Source organism: Typha latifolia, chromosome 1 (genome assembly GCF_019914945.1).
Source record: "Typha latifolia isolate L0001 chromosome 1, TyphaL0001v2, whole genome shotgun sequence".
NCBI classification, from domain to species: Eukaryota; Viridiplantae; Streptophyta; class Magnoliopsida; order Poales; family Typhaceae; genus Typha; species Typha latifolia.
In genome coordinates this window covers 22190375-22205929 of record NC_133086.1, presented here as the reverse complement: position 1 = coordinate 22205929, position 15555 = coordinate 22190375, and the positions used below count along the sequence as shown (strand labels likewise).

General features: G+C 37.1%; 2 protein-coding genes across 3 annotated transcripts; both read left to right on the top strand.

Moving 5' to 3' along the window:
- Positions 1-1284: 1284 nt before the first annotated feature.
- LOC140780538 (TORTIFOLIA1-like protein 5) lies at positions 1285-5655 on the top strand. The gene is made up of 5 exons (XM_073126164.1): positions 1285-2249; positions 2329-2452; positions 2829-3328; positions 4582-5030; positions 5323-5655. Exons 1-5 carry the CDS (start codon positions 1425-1427, stop codon positions 5330-5332), a joined length of 1908 nt encoding a protein of 635 aa, XP_072982265.1. The 5' UTR covers positions 1285-1424; the 3' UTR covers positions 5333-5655.
- A 1838-nt stretch (positions 5656-7493) lies between these two features.
- LOC140781795 (betaine aldehyde dehydrogenase 2) lies at positions 7494-15318 on the top strand. Of its 2 annotated transcripts, none has more exons than XM_073129175.1 (15): positions 7494-7708; positions 7799-7941; positions 8498-8578; positions 8666-8814; positions 9595-9687; positions 9770-9893; positions 10011-10076; positions 10242-10308; positions 11677-11753; positions 12929-13042; positions 13423-13500; positions 13588-13739; positions 13828-13888; positions 14727-14833; positions 14927-15318. In XM_073129175.1, the coding sequence occupies exons 1-15, from the start codon at positions 7594-7596 to the stop codon at positions 15015-15017; spliced, it is 1518 nt and encodes a 505-aa protein (XP_072985276.1). In that variant the 5' UTR covers positions 7494-7593; the 3' UTR covers positions 15018-15318. The 2 variants fall into 2 exon arrangements, with proteins under 2 accessions (XP_072985276.1, XP_072984481.1); XM_073128380.1 differs by having other exon boundaries at positions 7512-7708; positions 13582-13739.
- The last annotated feature ends 237 nt before the right edge of the window (positions 15319-15555 follow it).

The window sequence follows — 15555 nt, the reverse complement described above, 5'->3', positions numbered from 1 at the left end:
GGGATCAAACAAAAACAAAAGCATGGCATCTCTAAGAAGAAATCCTTATCCCTGGGGACGATAAAAACATCTGTCATCTTGTATATAATTTTAAATAATTATTATAAAAATAAACCCTTTGATGGACTTTAGTAGCTTTTATTTTAGAGTAATAGCTCAGTGATACACAACATGATATTTTATCTAAGTATAATCTGATAAAAAAAATTAGAAAAAAAAAAACCTCGGAAAGGCATTGCTGGAAAGAAATAAATGGCATGGACGGTGGGTAACAAAATTCACTCACTCTCATGATATTATTTAATGTGACAAGGCTCACAGGCGCTACTGTGGAATGTAAGCACTAGTTTCAAGCTGGGTGGGGGACCTTCACATTTATAGCATCGTATTCATAGTCATTTTCGTAGAATATGTTTGTGCCATAACACTTCAGGCATCTCTATCGATCCACCACCTTCCCTTCGGAGCCTTAAATGTAATCCAAAACCGAGGAGGGAACCATTTATGAGAGTATTAATTTGGTACAAAATCTCATGGCCAGGTTTGGTTCTCATATACCCACAAAATTAATCTCTATTGAAGAATCTACCCAAAAAAAAAAAATTTAGTAGCTTAGTGGTCAAATTCCAGTCGCGTATGATAAGGTAGGATTAATTTAATTTTTTAATCTATATATGAAAATGGATTAGTTTATTTGTCTAACTTAAAGGTAAACTATTGTTCCACGATCTAAAGGAAAGAAGAATCCTGGAAGGAAACTAAAATCTACGGTGCATATCATGAAACTTGTGATATTTGCGTAAGGAAAGAAAAAGCTATTCATAAGGAGGGACATTGGAATTACACCATTGATATCATTCTCCTGATGGTAGGTGACCAACATTTATAATTTCTATCACTATCATATCATATACCAACTCAACTGCAACAATTAAGAGAATTAATTATGTATAAACTACTGCATTTCTTTTAAAAATATTAAGATTAATATTTAATAAATTTTCTAACAGAGCGTTGTATGAACAAGATTATGACCAACCTAGTCTAGGTCGGTTGTTTAATACAAAAACTAATCATGCTAATTATGAGGCAAATTATTATTAGATTATCTATACTGGCAGTGGAAATTCGATGTTCCAAATTATAAGCTTGTTATCATAACAACAACTTCATTACTTGTAAATGCCACTACCATTAAATTTCTTATTAATTATCAGTATAATAGCTCACAAAAGTAATGAAGTTGCTAAGTAAGTCACTACACCAACTACTACTAATAACTCCTCGTAGTTGTTAACCCAACACTCTGCACCTGCACTCTCCCTCAAGTCACTTCCCACCTCCTCCACTTTCCCTCCTCGGCTTCCTTCTCCGCCAATGTAGTTATAAACAACACAAACATCATCGAGCAAAGGACACAAGAAATGGCTTCTAAACCGCACAGTAATCCTGGCGAGGGGATAAAGCAGCGAATAAACCGCTGCCTGAATAAGCTATCGGACCGGGACACAGAGGCAATGGCGGTGGCAGAACTGGAATCGATAGCCTTATCCCTGACCCCGGAGTTATTCACCCCTTTCCTATCCGCGATCTCGGATACGCGACCCACGGATAAGACCCCTCTCCGCCGGCACTCCCTTCGTCTCCTCTCCTTGCTCTCCGCCTTCCACCCCTACTCCTCCCTCGCTCCCCACCTCTCCCGCATGCTTTCGGCCGCCCTTCGTCGCCTCCGAGACCCCGACTCGTCCGTCCGCGCTTCCTGCGTCGACGCCGTTCGATCCATCTCGGCACTCTCCGCCGGCGGAGGCTGTGGCTCAGCCGTCCTTCTCCGACCCCTCGCCGACGCTCTCCTCCACGAGCAGGACTACAACGCCCAGATCGCCTCGGCTCTCTGCCTCGCGGCCGCAGTCGACGCCGCCTCGTCCGCCGGCGATCCAAGATCGGATCTCGCCAGCCATCTCCAGCGCATCCTCCCTCGTTTTTTAAAGCTTCTCCGGAGCAATGCTTTCAAGGCTAAGCCCGCATTGCTCTCGCTCATCGGGAGCGTCGCCGCCGCCGGAGGCGCCCATTCTCCGGCGCTTGTCGGGATCCTCGTACCTTGCCTCGGGGAATTCCTCTACAGCGAGGACTGGGCGGCGAGGAAGGCTGCTGCGGAAGCGCTCACGTTGGTGGCGATCTCCGAGAAGGATCTCTTGGCCGGGTTTAAGACCTCTTGCCTCTCGTCCTTCGAGTCCCGGAGGTTTGATAAGGTCTGGTTCTTGAGTTATTCTTTTATGCATTGCAGTACTGGTTGGATCTATGAACTCACTTGTGATTCCTGAGATGCAGGTGAAGATTGTTCGTGATTCAATGAGTCGGATGCTGGAAGTGTGGAAGGAGATTCCTGCAACTGTTGATGGCGACTCCAATGCTGTGCCGCCATCCAAGTCGCAGTCCAATCCTTCACCTAGAGGTGATGGAGATATCTTTTCTTCTCATTCACAGTAGGCATTTCTATCCTTGTCAAGTGGAGCACCTCCAATTGTGTAGGAGATTTCGTAGTGTTAAAGATTAAATAATTATCATGAGTGTAATTATTCCTGATGTCTTTCTCCTGTTTCGGGAGTTAAAAGTAAGATTTTGCATTATTATTGATTGGTATTGTTCTTTTTTCGCTTTTAGCAAGTCGCTCATTTCTAGTTATATTCCAGAAACATGCATTTCAAACCAGATGGCTATGATGATGTTCTGCTGTTCCATGCTAATTTTTAGTGATATGTTTAGCTTTCTGCTCATGATACTTATATGCCTAATTATTTTCTTCTCTACTTGTATTTTGTGTGAAACAGAAAGGAAGAACAGATTTTTATCAAGCAGGTCTCCTCCACCGGATGCCTCACCAATTGTCACATCTAGAAAGAACATTCCTTCCATTGGGAATAAGAAATTATCACCGCCTTTGTCCCGTAAGACGACGGGCAGTGTAAAATCTTCTGACTGGAAAGTTGAAGTTGCCGTTCTTACTCCTCCAGTAAAAATTGTGACTGAGGAGAAGCTTCAGCAAGATTGGGAGCAAGGAGGAGCGGAGAGCAATGATACATCCAGGTTAAAAGCAAGAGGGATGCTGTTTGAACATAAATATGAAGAGAAGGGGAACAAGTTTGTTGGGATGAAGGCAGGATCACGTGAGGTGCCACTTCAAGAGAATGGGAGGTTGGAATTAATTGCAGGAAATGACAGTACAATAGACGAGATTAATGCAGGTCACAAGGATAGTGAGCTGTCTCTGATTCGGATGCAGTTGGTTCAGATTGAGAACCGACAATCCAGTCTATTAGACCTTCTCCAGGTAATGTCTTTTGCCATGGCAAATTTGTCTTCTTCTCTACCAAATTAGCTTTTCAAGTTGCATTTCAAACTTTGCCTAAGTCAGTTACTGTATTTTGATGCAGATGTCATAAAATACATTCTCTTTGTCTTTATCCTTTTAAATGACATGCTGTCATTACTTATTTGGTGATCTAATACTCATTTATATGCTTAGCACTATATGCTTGTAATGCATATTCGTGCCAGATAGTCTTGACATTTTAAAATTTTGAGATTGTAAACTTTCATTGATTTGTTGTAATACCTTCTTATTGGAAATGACCAAACCAGGATCCTAGATTTTTAAATGAGAGCATTTATATAACACGGATACTTCGTTACCCAGGTCTCAGCTAGCTGTTATCCCACTGTTTTATTAGCTGATGAAACCCTTAGGAGACTTGATCTTGACTCGAGTAGTTCTTCCAATCACTCTCTTAAGATTATTTTAGTACCTATTTGCAAGGGCAGAACAATACCATATCAGGCTAAATGATGAAAGAAAGGTAGGCTAACTGACAAATGCTTTCTTCCATCTTTCCTTATATAATTTAGCACATTGCTATTAACTTATCAGAAACATATGATGCCAAAAAATTGGTAGCTAAAAGACAGAAGGATCTCCTTATAAGAGTCATAGAGTTGATGGTTAGTCATGCTCACAAGACATTTCTCTGTATGAATCAACATTGTGAAAACTGAACAGCCTAAGTAGTCTATTTGTAGTTCCATACCTTCTATAGTGACTCTGCTATAAAAATGAATCACTAATCTAATTTGAGCATCAAGATATTATATGTAATTCCCCTGTCCCTGTTGTTCTGTGCCCAACGATCAGGTGTTGCTTTTCATAAATGTTATTTTTCAGGAAAGTGATCTTGTAGGTTGAGGTTTTCACCTATAGTGTACATTTGTTGCAGCTTCAAGTGGTCGGACTAGAACTAAAAAATAAAAATCATCACAAAATAAAGATGGTATTATAGTTTGATAGCATGTAGCACTTCATGTGCCAGATATCAGCATCTTTCTTGACCTTCTATAGTATCTCATTCATCCTACACATTTGGCGGTTTAGCTTGTTTACTGCATCGTGATCTGGGTTTTGCTTGAGATGCAAAAGCTGACCAAAGGTTATTCCTTTGTTTATCTTCTCTGAGATCTTAGACTTTTCAATCTCTGCTCTGCAAATGCATCTGATGGTTTGTTATTCTACTTCCTCTTTTATGTTACCAGAGATTCATTGGGAGCTCGCAGAATGGTATACATTCCCTGGAGACACGAGTACATGGATTGGAGATGGCAGTGGATGGAATTTCTCGCGATTTAACTCTCTATTCTGGAAGGATGTTGAACGATGATGAAGTAAACACATGCTGCAGATTTCCAGGAACAGAATTTCTGAGCTCAAAACTCTGGAGAAGACAGGAAGGCAAATACTCTGCTAGATTCTCCATTTCTGACTTACAGAATCTTTCTGTGGAGAGCAGAGCTCCTTATAAATGGGATAAGCAGAGGTTTGGACGTCAGGGTGGATTTGTCATCAACCCATTAGCAGATATTAATCCTCACCCAAGAGGGAGCATAGAGAATTCTTCACATAAAATTGTAAAAGGTGCAATTCATGACACAGTAATCTCACATACTCGAAATGGCAAGCAAGATGCGGTTTTAGAGAATATGAGGTATATTTGACTTCTCATTATACTCCAAATTTTATGTCTTGTTCTAGATTCAAAAGTGTCGTGTACTAGCATGCATAATCAAGTAACGACATTACTTTGTCTTTATAACACTAGTCTTGATATGTTTGAATGGTGGGCCAGAACTAGGTAAACGACATCTTTCTCAGCTGGTTTTGGGGATTAATTGGGCTTCATGTCCCTATATATTCATCTTGCATCATATCTCCTTTCTTTTGTGTTCAACATTCATTAATATCTTTGGTACTGAATGAATTCCCTTTATCTATCTCAGAACTACGTAGATAAATGCACAAGGAATCGTCATGCATACAATCAAGTCACTAAGTGAGCAGAGCAGCTATAAAATTCTCTCCTTTTTGCATCCAAATTCTCTCGCCAAAGCTGCAAGCATGATATACGAGGCCTTTTAAGTTGAAGCTGAATCTCTGATATGCAAAAAGGATTTGTTGCTAGGTAGTCCTGTATTCAGCAGTAATTCTTTATCTTTCTCCGTTATGTTGCTTGTCCAGAGATCAAAATGTCAACGAGCATGGCATCATACTACCTTGTAGACATTGCATACCAAGGATAAATCATAAATACTTTGTCTGCAACTCATCCAAAATATATGGTATTTTTTTGAGAGAAAAGCGATCGTTATGGTATTATAACTACAAAAAGAATAATGGGGTAGAGATTTAACTCCTCTTCTGATGAGGTAAAAGAAAAGGAATTCTCTATAGTGTCAGGTTTATACAATTTCCTGTCAATAGTAAACTCCGGGAATTCCTGCTGCTCGGTCTGCAGGAAATCTACCCTCTCGTTCTTTACTTTCAGATATCTAACTTGTAGATCTTCTATTAAAAAGTTGGTAATTACTTCATTGTAGACTTGATTTTAATTTTAAATAATTATTATAGAAAAATTTATTTGAGGGTTTTGTAGATTAGAGAGGAGCAACTTGATAACACAATGACTTAAAATAATGTGATGCATACGGGTTGAAATCTAGACTAGGCGATTTAGTGTGTTGACTAGAACTCGATAGAGCCTAAATATTTCTATATCTAAAGAGGGTCGTTCATCTATCAAGCCCGTATCAAATCTTTCAACTGGGCTCCTTAAAAAATAAATAATAATCTTTGAATGTAGATGACTATACCATAAGCACTAGTATTAATGCTTTGGCTAGATATAAGAACGCCAAATAAAAACATATTACTAAGAGACTAGATGCATGCCCTAAATACTATATATCAATTGGTTAAAAGTATTTACTAGTTTGGTGGAACGCTGCATCATGAGCTACAGAATTTTGTATTCTGCCACTATACCTCGTGTGCATATTCTAAGTAAACGTTTCGCACAGAACAGGGAAGTAGGTACACTGCAGTGGCCACTAAACTAGATAACATTATCTGATAAGTTAATTAAGAAAGCCCTATTAAGAAAGAAAGGCTTTTATGGGAAACCAAAGGTTACTAAAATAACCACTCTCCATAAAACTGGCATCCATTTTTCACACGTTTAAATATATTTTACTCTCCGTATTTATACTTAAAATTATTTTTTTATTATATAATTTATTTTACTTACTAAAACAATAGTGTTATAGTTTCTAACTAGGAGTGATACTGATCGAATTTAATTAAACCTTCTACCTGATCCAATTCGAAGCGAATATAAACAAAAAATATCCACATAATTTGTAAATTATATATTCAAATTCGTATCCAATATCTATCCCCTTATATGACAGATTAGTAAAATGCCCAAATTATTTTTCTCTCCAATGGGACGAAAATTTTAACAGTTTTGACATTACTTAAAGGACTACTAGACTAGTTTGATAGTAAAAAAACTCAACGTGATATATTATATCTAAAATGATAGACGAAAATTTTGGACAGTTTTTTTACAAGATGATAGTAAAAAATCTTAAGGTTCAATTAAGTTTTGATCAAATTATTATATATATATATTTTCATCTTCATCGTGATATATTATATCTAAAATGGACTATCAATTAAAAAGTTATGATAAGTATTTTAACGAGGTGTTATATAATTTATTATTTTTAACAATAAAATTAACTCTTTGGCATTATATATATATATTATAATATTCCAATAAAGTGCTAAATTATTTAGCATTTTTTTAGTAAAAAATGCTGATTATACATATTAATGTTTTATTTAAAAAAAGCAGGTGATGATCAGTGATTTATTTTTGGCGGGATAAAATATTTAACAGTTTAACATTTTACTTTATGACTAGGGTTAAATATATATATATATATATATTTAAAAATAGATTATTTTTTTAATATTAAGCAGTGTCGATAAATAACATTAAAAATAGTTCTAATTTGGTCAAAGAACTTCCCATCTATGTACAGCATAAGATAAGTATGCGCATTAGTCGCACAAAAATATAATAATATCCCTCTTTCTTTTTATAGGCATACGTTTATATGATGTTATAACAACACTCCTCTGTCGTCTTCTGACTGCTTTATTTCGCTCTTTTTGCTCGTCTCACTTCTTGAATCTTGGTCTCGGCCATGGCATTGCCCGTGGAAATCCCTCGTCGCCAACTCTTCATCGATGGAGAATGGAGAGAGCCGGTTCACAAGAAGCGGATCCCCGTCATAAACCCCGCAACCGAGGCCCCCATAGGTCGGTTAGTCGGCTCCTATCTTGCTTAGGTTCTCGGTTCTTGATCTGATGTTAGCCTTATCCTCCATTGTTCTTCCTTTATACGTGAAGGGGATATCCCCGCGGGAACAGCGGAGGACGTAGATTTGGCGGTGGATGCAGCGCGGAGGGCTTTTACGAGGAACAGAGGCAAGGACTGGGCTCGAGCCCCGGGCGCCGTTCGAGCCAAGTACCTCCGTGCCATCGCCGCCAAGGTTCTTCCTCTCTTTTTTTCGCTTTATTTTCCTCTCATTGATTCTTGAATCGTTGTTGTAGAGGCAATTTCAAACGCAGATGAGTTCTAGATTGCTTCTTGGATGACTAATGTGTTAATTGATATTTATTTCATGTGATTTTTTATGACCCAATGTAAGATAATAAAGTACGACTAGAATCAACAATCTGAGTACAGTAAGTTGTAAGTTTCACAAAATAATAAAAAAGAATCACAATAAGTTTTACCTACAAAAATGATATTTTTTATGATCTAATGTAATATGAATTACATGTTTTTACTAATATGCACATAGATTGTTTTGGCGTGTTTGCTGCTTCATTCTTGAATGACTTGTCGAATTAACTTTATTTTGTTCACACACTAAAAATTTGTAGAGGAACATGCACCTTTCATTTTATGTTTGAATTCATAGGACCAGTGCTTCTTGTTCTCAGATTGTTTTGGTCTTTTTTACCCATTTACAAATGGATCTTGGCCAATTTTCACAATATTGTCATCTTAAGCTTTCTGATTCTGGAGTTTGGTATGTGCAGATAATTGAGAGGAAATCTGAGCTGGCTAAGCTAGAGGCACTCGATTGTGGGAAGCCTCTAGATGAAGCAGCGTGGGACATGGTACATCTTGTTTTTAAAAATGTTCCCCTTTTATTAAGAACATTATTATTGATGCTTCTTTGCTGCTATTTTTTTTTCTTCTCCTAGGATGATGTTGCGGGGTGCTTTGAGTACTATGCAGATCTTGGAGAAGCCTTAGATGGGAAACAGAAGGCTCCAATCTCTCTTCCTATGGAAACATTTAAGTGTTACATTCTCAAAGAACCTATTGGAGTTGTTGGATTAATCACTCCCTGGTACATGATCATGCATTTTGTTATCATATGACTCCTATCATCTTTATGGTCCTCTTCCTGATGATTCTGCTTATTTTAACTGGTTTAGAAGCTCTACTTTTCTTCCTGTAATCTTCCGTGGTATACTTCCTTTCAAATATCATTTTACCATATGGCAAAACTGAATTTTGAAGAATGTGTCAAGAGAAATGAACCTTGTTGTCAAGTAGAATATTGTTCCTAATTGTGAATAGATAAAGTTATCCGAGATGACAGGTCAAAGTTAGCGAGTTGGTATTTAGGGGGTGACATTAAGGCTGTAATTGCATATTCATCCCCTAACTGTTTTGATGATTGTGTGATTGCTTAGCCAGTCAATCATGTCTGCAATCAAATCTAGAGCTCAGAGAGGTTAAAGATTCTAGCATTAGCATTATCTTTGCTCAAATATAATATCAAAATTTCCACTTAAATAAGCACAAGCATAGAAAGCATGAATTGATAGATAGTTAAAGTTGATATCCATAAACATTATTTCATCATTTTAGTTGGAATAACTAAGTTTCAAAAGCAACAAAAATCGTACATTACAAACAAAAAGCTGAACATGTAGTGTTTACTAAATATGATCCTAACTGCATAATCTCAAACTCATTTGGCCATTCTTCTATTCTAACAACACAGTTCTTCTTTCTGGCCAAAAGAATGAGAAAAGACTAATACGTTGGGTGTATAAAAGGATGGAAATTTGATATCAACATTGGGTGTGGAAATGTACATCTTCTTTTCCTATAAGTGCAGGAACTATCCTCTGTTAATGGCTACATGGAAGGTTGCACCTGCCTTGGCTGCTGGGTGTACAGCTGTACTAAAGCCATCTGAATTGGCTTCTGTGTAAGATCCAAAGAATTGAGGTGCTTTGATTTCCTTATGCTAGTATTGTATTACCTACAATTTTTTTTTATTTTATCAACAGGACTTGTTTAGAGCTTGCTGAAGTGTGTAGAGAAGTAGGACTTCCTCCTGGTGTATTGAACATTGTAACTGGGTTGGGTCCCGAAGCTGGTGCTCCTATAGCATCACACCCTCATGTGGACAAGGTTTGGTATCTTGTTTCATGTATATAAATAGCAAACAGTGTAGTGTCTGTATTGTTTTATTCAAAGTAGAAATGATGAACCTCTAAGAGCCTGAGCTAAATAGTTCTAATTGTGTAGATTGCTTTCACTGGCAGTACTGAGACTGGTAGAAGAATTATGACTGCTGCAGCCCAATTGGTCAAGGTTTGTTACAATCGTGCAAATATTAGATCATCTTGCTTGGTCTATTATTGACTTGCCTTCAGTACTCATTTGTTTTAATTTGTTGTGATTTTTATTTAGTTTTGTGGTGGTTGTGAACTTGTAGTATTTTCTCTTATTTTGTGCAAAACTCTTCTTTTTGGTCAGCCTGTTTCATTGGAGCTTGGTGGCAAAAGTCCTCTTATTGTATTTGATGATGTGGACATCGATAAGGGTTTGTCTCAAATCTCTCTCTCTCTCTCTCTCTCTCTCTCTCCCCTGTTTGTATGTGTTAGGGGTGTAAATGAGCTGAGCTTAGGTTAGATTGGCTCAGCTCGAAATTAATAAAACTTGAGGTCAAGCTTGAGACAAACTCAATGATACAAGCTCGGCCCAGCACGCTTAAATATCGAGCTAGCTCAAATCGACTTGACTACAAGTCTACAACTTGATCTAAAACCATCAATTCTATCTTTCTAATCCACTAAGCCATTTTAATCTTTTAGAGGGAAGGATACCTAGAAGGGCAGATTTACCTTTACTAACTTTCTGATATTGGACTAAAGATTTTTATAGAAAAATAGCAAATAAATGTAGTCGGTTGGGAATCAAACCCATGTAGGCTGGTTAAAATAGAACAACCTTAATCGGTTGTGCTGCTGAAAACTTATACACCTTATTTCTTCTAAATATGTATAATATTATCTCATATATATATATATATATATATATATAACTCAAATGAGTTGACTCTGGCTCGACTCGATTAAAATTTTAAATTCAAAAACCCAGTTCGACCCATTTATAGCTCGACGAGGTCACAAACCTTGCAATCTGGCGAGCTTTTTTGATAGCCCTAATGTGCAGTGTGCTTATGCACATGTGGTTATGTTTGAAAATGAACAACACTTCTCTTCATTTTCATGTTATTTACAATGGACTATGAGATGCTCCATATTCTTCTTCGGGCAATATTATGTGTACGCTTAATATTGGAAATATATCATAGGAAACACTGTTTTCTGGATCTCCCCTCTCAAAGGTGAACTATAAGGTCATGTGCTGGACACTGGAGGCTAGCTCTTCCCTTGTGTTGGGCCAAGTGCCCAACCGTTGGGAGCACCACTGAACTCACTGCATATGATATGCATGCACACCCACATAGACGCACAATATCTTCCCCAAACACATAAAATCAGGTTGTTACAAGAATCTTGAGTATTTGAAGCACCAAATACTCCTAGTATCCAGAAAATGAGGAATCCAACACACAGGGGCTCTTGATTACCCATGACCTATTCCCTACATTCACTAAAGACCAGAACCTGTCACTAAGATGGACGACCCAACTATGTTGAGGAGAGGAAAAAACTGCAAGACAAGTCTACTAAAGAAACCAAAATAACTAAGGAAAGAAATGGGAAAGAACAGAACACCCCAAAATGGAGGATGTCTCCCATAACTTTCTGTTCATCAAAATCAGGTACCACCTCTGATGGCTAATCAGTAATCACCATTATGAACAAGGTTCAGAAAGTGACACATATTAATTGTTCTATGTGTATTCTTTCTCTGATATTTGATAAAGTTCTCATCTATACAGCTGTTGAATGGTCTCTATTTGGGTGCTTCTGGACAAATGGTCAAATTTGCAGTGCAACTTCTCGCCTTCTCATACATGTAAGTATATGATTGGTGGTGTCACTTATTTTGGCATATCATCTAGCTTTTGTTAATCATTAAAACATTAATATGTATCGTTCTTTCCTATTTCCTCTCGGTTATAGCTTAAGATTTTTAATTGTTTTCTTGGATTGAATGGTATTATGTGGACTGTTTAAGATTGAACCCAGAATTGTCAATATTCAACTACTGTAGTTTTCTTGAAGTGCTGTTCAATACTTTGGGCTTGCAACGGCATTATATCTTCTACATTTGTCCAATCATCCTTCTTTGCATATGTAGCCTATAACTTTGGATTTTTTTTTCCCTCTTATTAGCTTCATTAGGTCCAAAATTCTTTTAAAAAGACTATTTGGTAACATCTACCCAGCTGGTAATTTTTTCCTCAGGAGTGCAACTTGGTCAGGTTGAATCAGGTCAATTAAGGATAATCCTTATTCAACAAAATATCTAAATTGTCCAGTGTTTTATCCTATTGAAGTAGATTTGACTGATTGAAGTTAAGTTAGCTTAGCTCAGATTGTGTTAGGTTAGTTAGGACAAGATGACACTTGCGCAATATCTTAAAACAAATTAAAGTAGTTGTATAGGAATGATCATGTGGCCCATCTTTGTGATCATTCATTAATACACTAGGATTGGGTGGGATTATGGGTTGATAGAATTATGGAGACAAAAGATGCAAACTTCTGCGGAGGGAGAGCTTAGGAAGAGGATATATGACTCTGCTAGTCCATTTCTCATTACTTTTTTGCATAAATTTTGAGATGATAAATGGCAGAAAATAGTATTTTGATTGTCCTGACATGTTATCCCCAGAGTAACTTCAACAGAGCATTTCACAGTTATAATTTGGCGATTATGGAGCCAGTGAAGAAAATGTTTACCATATTGAAAATCCAAAGTTTAACACAAATATTTGCACGTTGTATCCATACAGGAAGCCATGTAACATAACTTTATTTTACTTGGTGTTACTTTCAATCAAGATTACTTGACCAACAACAACGGTAGTAGAGTTTGACTCCGTGTCTAGCATTGCTTAAGAGTTCTCTTTCTTTCCTCTCTTTCAAAATGTTAATATTGGTGAAGTATATTTTCTTGGGGAGTTATTCTGCTTTGGTTACATAATTAATTTTTGATAATTAATTAAGCTTCTTTTTTTCTTGAAGGAAAAAATAGCGAAAGAATTCTTAGAGAGACTTGTTGCATGGGCCAAAAGTATTAAAATCTCAGATCCATTGGAAGAAGGTTGCAGGCTTGGGCCAGTTGTCAGTGAAGGGCAGGTATGAGATGTTACTGATCATGTTATTTTATGGTTTTTGCTTGCCTCTGGTTTATTCATCCATTAATTATTTTACATTCCAAAAGGGAAGTGAATAGTGACAACATGGTCTATCCTACTAAATCAGAAAAGGCTCCACATTGCCAACCCCACATAGTTGGCGCTAGCCATTTATTATTTTTTTGTAAAAGTTTCCAGTACCATTCAAATATCAGTAGACAGAATTAACAGTGTTTTCTTTGTCTTATCTGTAATTCCATGTTTATAAGATCCTATAGATCAGTAAAATGAAGACACTGATTCAGACATGCAGAGTTCAGTAAATGGGATATACAATTCTGATCGATATGATTGCTTGGTGAACTGTATGCCTTGTTTCAGTATGAGAAGATCAAAAAGATCATTTCAACAGCCAAAAGTGAAGGTGCAACTATTTTATCAGGAGGTGTGCGGCCACAGGTAAATTATTCTCTTAGCTTAATCATATACTTGGCTCCTAAATTCATATATATATATATATATATTTACTGCTTTTACAAGTGGCAGCATCTCGAAAAAGGGTTCTTTATTGAACCAACAATCATAACTGATGTGAACACGTCAATGCAAATTTGGAGAGATGAAGTTTTTGGGCCAGTCATCTGTGTCAAAGTATTTAGCTCTGAAGAAGAAGCAATAGAACTTGCAAATGATACTCAGTAAGCTACTTGTGATGTCATATCAATAGTACATCTAAGATTACAAATGGCAAAAAAAGGTGTGCTATATATTCTTCCTTTTTCTCAGTTATGGCTTAGCCGGTGCAGTGATTTCGAATGACTTGGAGCGATGTGAGCGAGTATCTGAGGTATGCCTAACTGTGATTTGTTGACTCTGCCATCTTGTCTAAAAGATTAAGCTGATAAATAGATGAGGTTTTATTCCTTTATACTCTTAACACTCTCCCTCATCAGGACTCTAGACATTGTAATAGGCCCAAGGTATGTACTTTAAAATATATGGGTAGGGATCTAGAATTTAATTGTAAATAGGCCTGGCGGGATTCAAACTCAATACATTAAGCTGATAGGGTGGTTTATTCCTTTGTACTATGAAAACATTGTTGATACTTGATATTATTTATGGCCTTCATAGTCGACAAGTAACATTCATCCAAATGACTTGCGCTAATTTCTATGGTTCCTTCAATTGTTAAGTATCCATGTTAATAGTTTTATATCAATGTCAGACCACTTGAACATGGTTCATTTAAGAAGATATGATTGCCTGGAATTTTATTCATAGAAGAGAGAACAAAATGTTGAGAAATTGGAAGCTCATATTTGGAAGCATCTATTGGCTTTCCCCTGCTTTTAGATTTTAAGTGCGGAAAAGACAAACTTGATAAAGGGCTAGGCATTCATAGGCATTCATATCAACACTTATAGGATAGACAAATAACTCTTCAAATGAGTACAGAATTGGCAAACTTTTAGATACAATATTGATGGAACAAGTATGTAGTCTGGAAAGGTAATATCTAATTGATTCCCCCAAATACCTATCTTTATTTCTTCTAAATTGTGCTGGTTTCTGAGTCGACTGTTTTCATTTTTGTCTGCTATATAAATCGCATGGAAAGAAATTGATGATGCAAAAACATGGAAAGAATGATGACACAAAAGGTTTTCTCATGTGCTCTTCAGGCTATTCAAGCAGGGATTATTTGGATAAACTGCTCACAGCCTTGCTTTTGTCAAGCTCCTTGGGGAGGAAACAAGCGAAGTGGCTTTGGACGTGAACTTGGAGAAGGGTGAGTGCTTTTAAGAACTTTATTTTGTTGAACGTGAATAATTAAGTACTTTTCCAGCTATATCGAGATTACATCTTGCTCCTTTTCTTCCAGGGGACTTGACAACTACCTAAGTGTGAAGCAAGTGACTAAATATACATCGGATGAACCCTGGGGTTGGTATCAATCTCCTTCGAAACTATAGACATGCCGAGAAGAGTAGATCTGGACAATGAGAGAGCAATGCAATTTACAATCGAATAAACTTGAGAATGTATGGTACGTACACTGGAGCTGAAAATAAATGATTAGATTGGGGAGGCTTGAACTTAGCTGGTATGTATTAGATTGGAAAAGATTAAATATGGTCTCGGAGACATCCTCTTGGGCAATCATGGCTTCAAAGTGGTGATTACAAAGCTTGTGAGACAATTGATGAACCTGTTAGGATGCAACCGTGAAATATTATAATGCCTGTGGTGTTATTTATTTACAATTATTTCTCATTTTAAAGTCTCACCGTATTAGTTAATCAAGTCATTGGAACTCAAGTGCTGATTCATGTAAGCAGCCATTAGTCTCTCAAATTATATACCTTTTATCTAACGAGATCTTGGTGGTGTAAGACAGTAAGAGAAAACAGCGAGGGAGAGAGATCTTGGCGGTGTGTATGTTGGTTCTAATCCCATGATGTAATTGGTTTAGAATGTAGATAATCTTCTCTTCGAATTAATGTTCCAAAT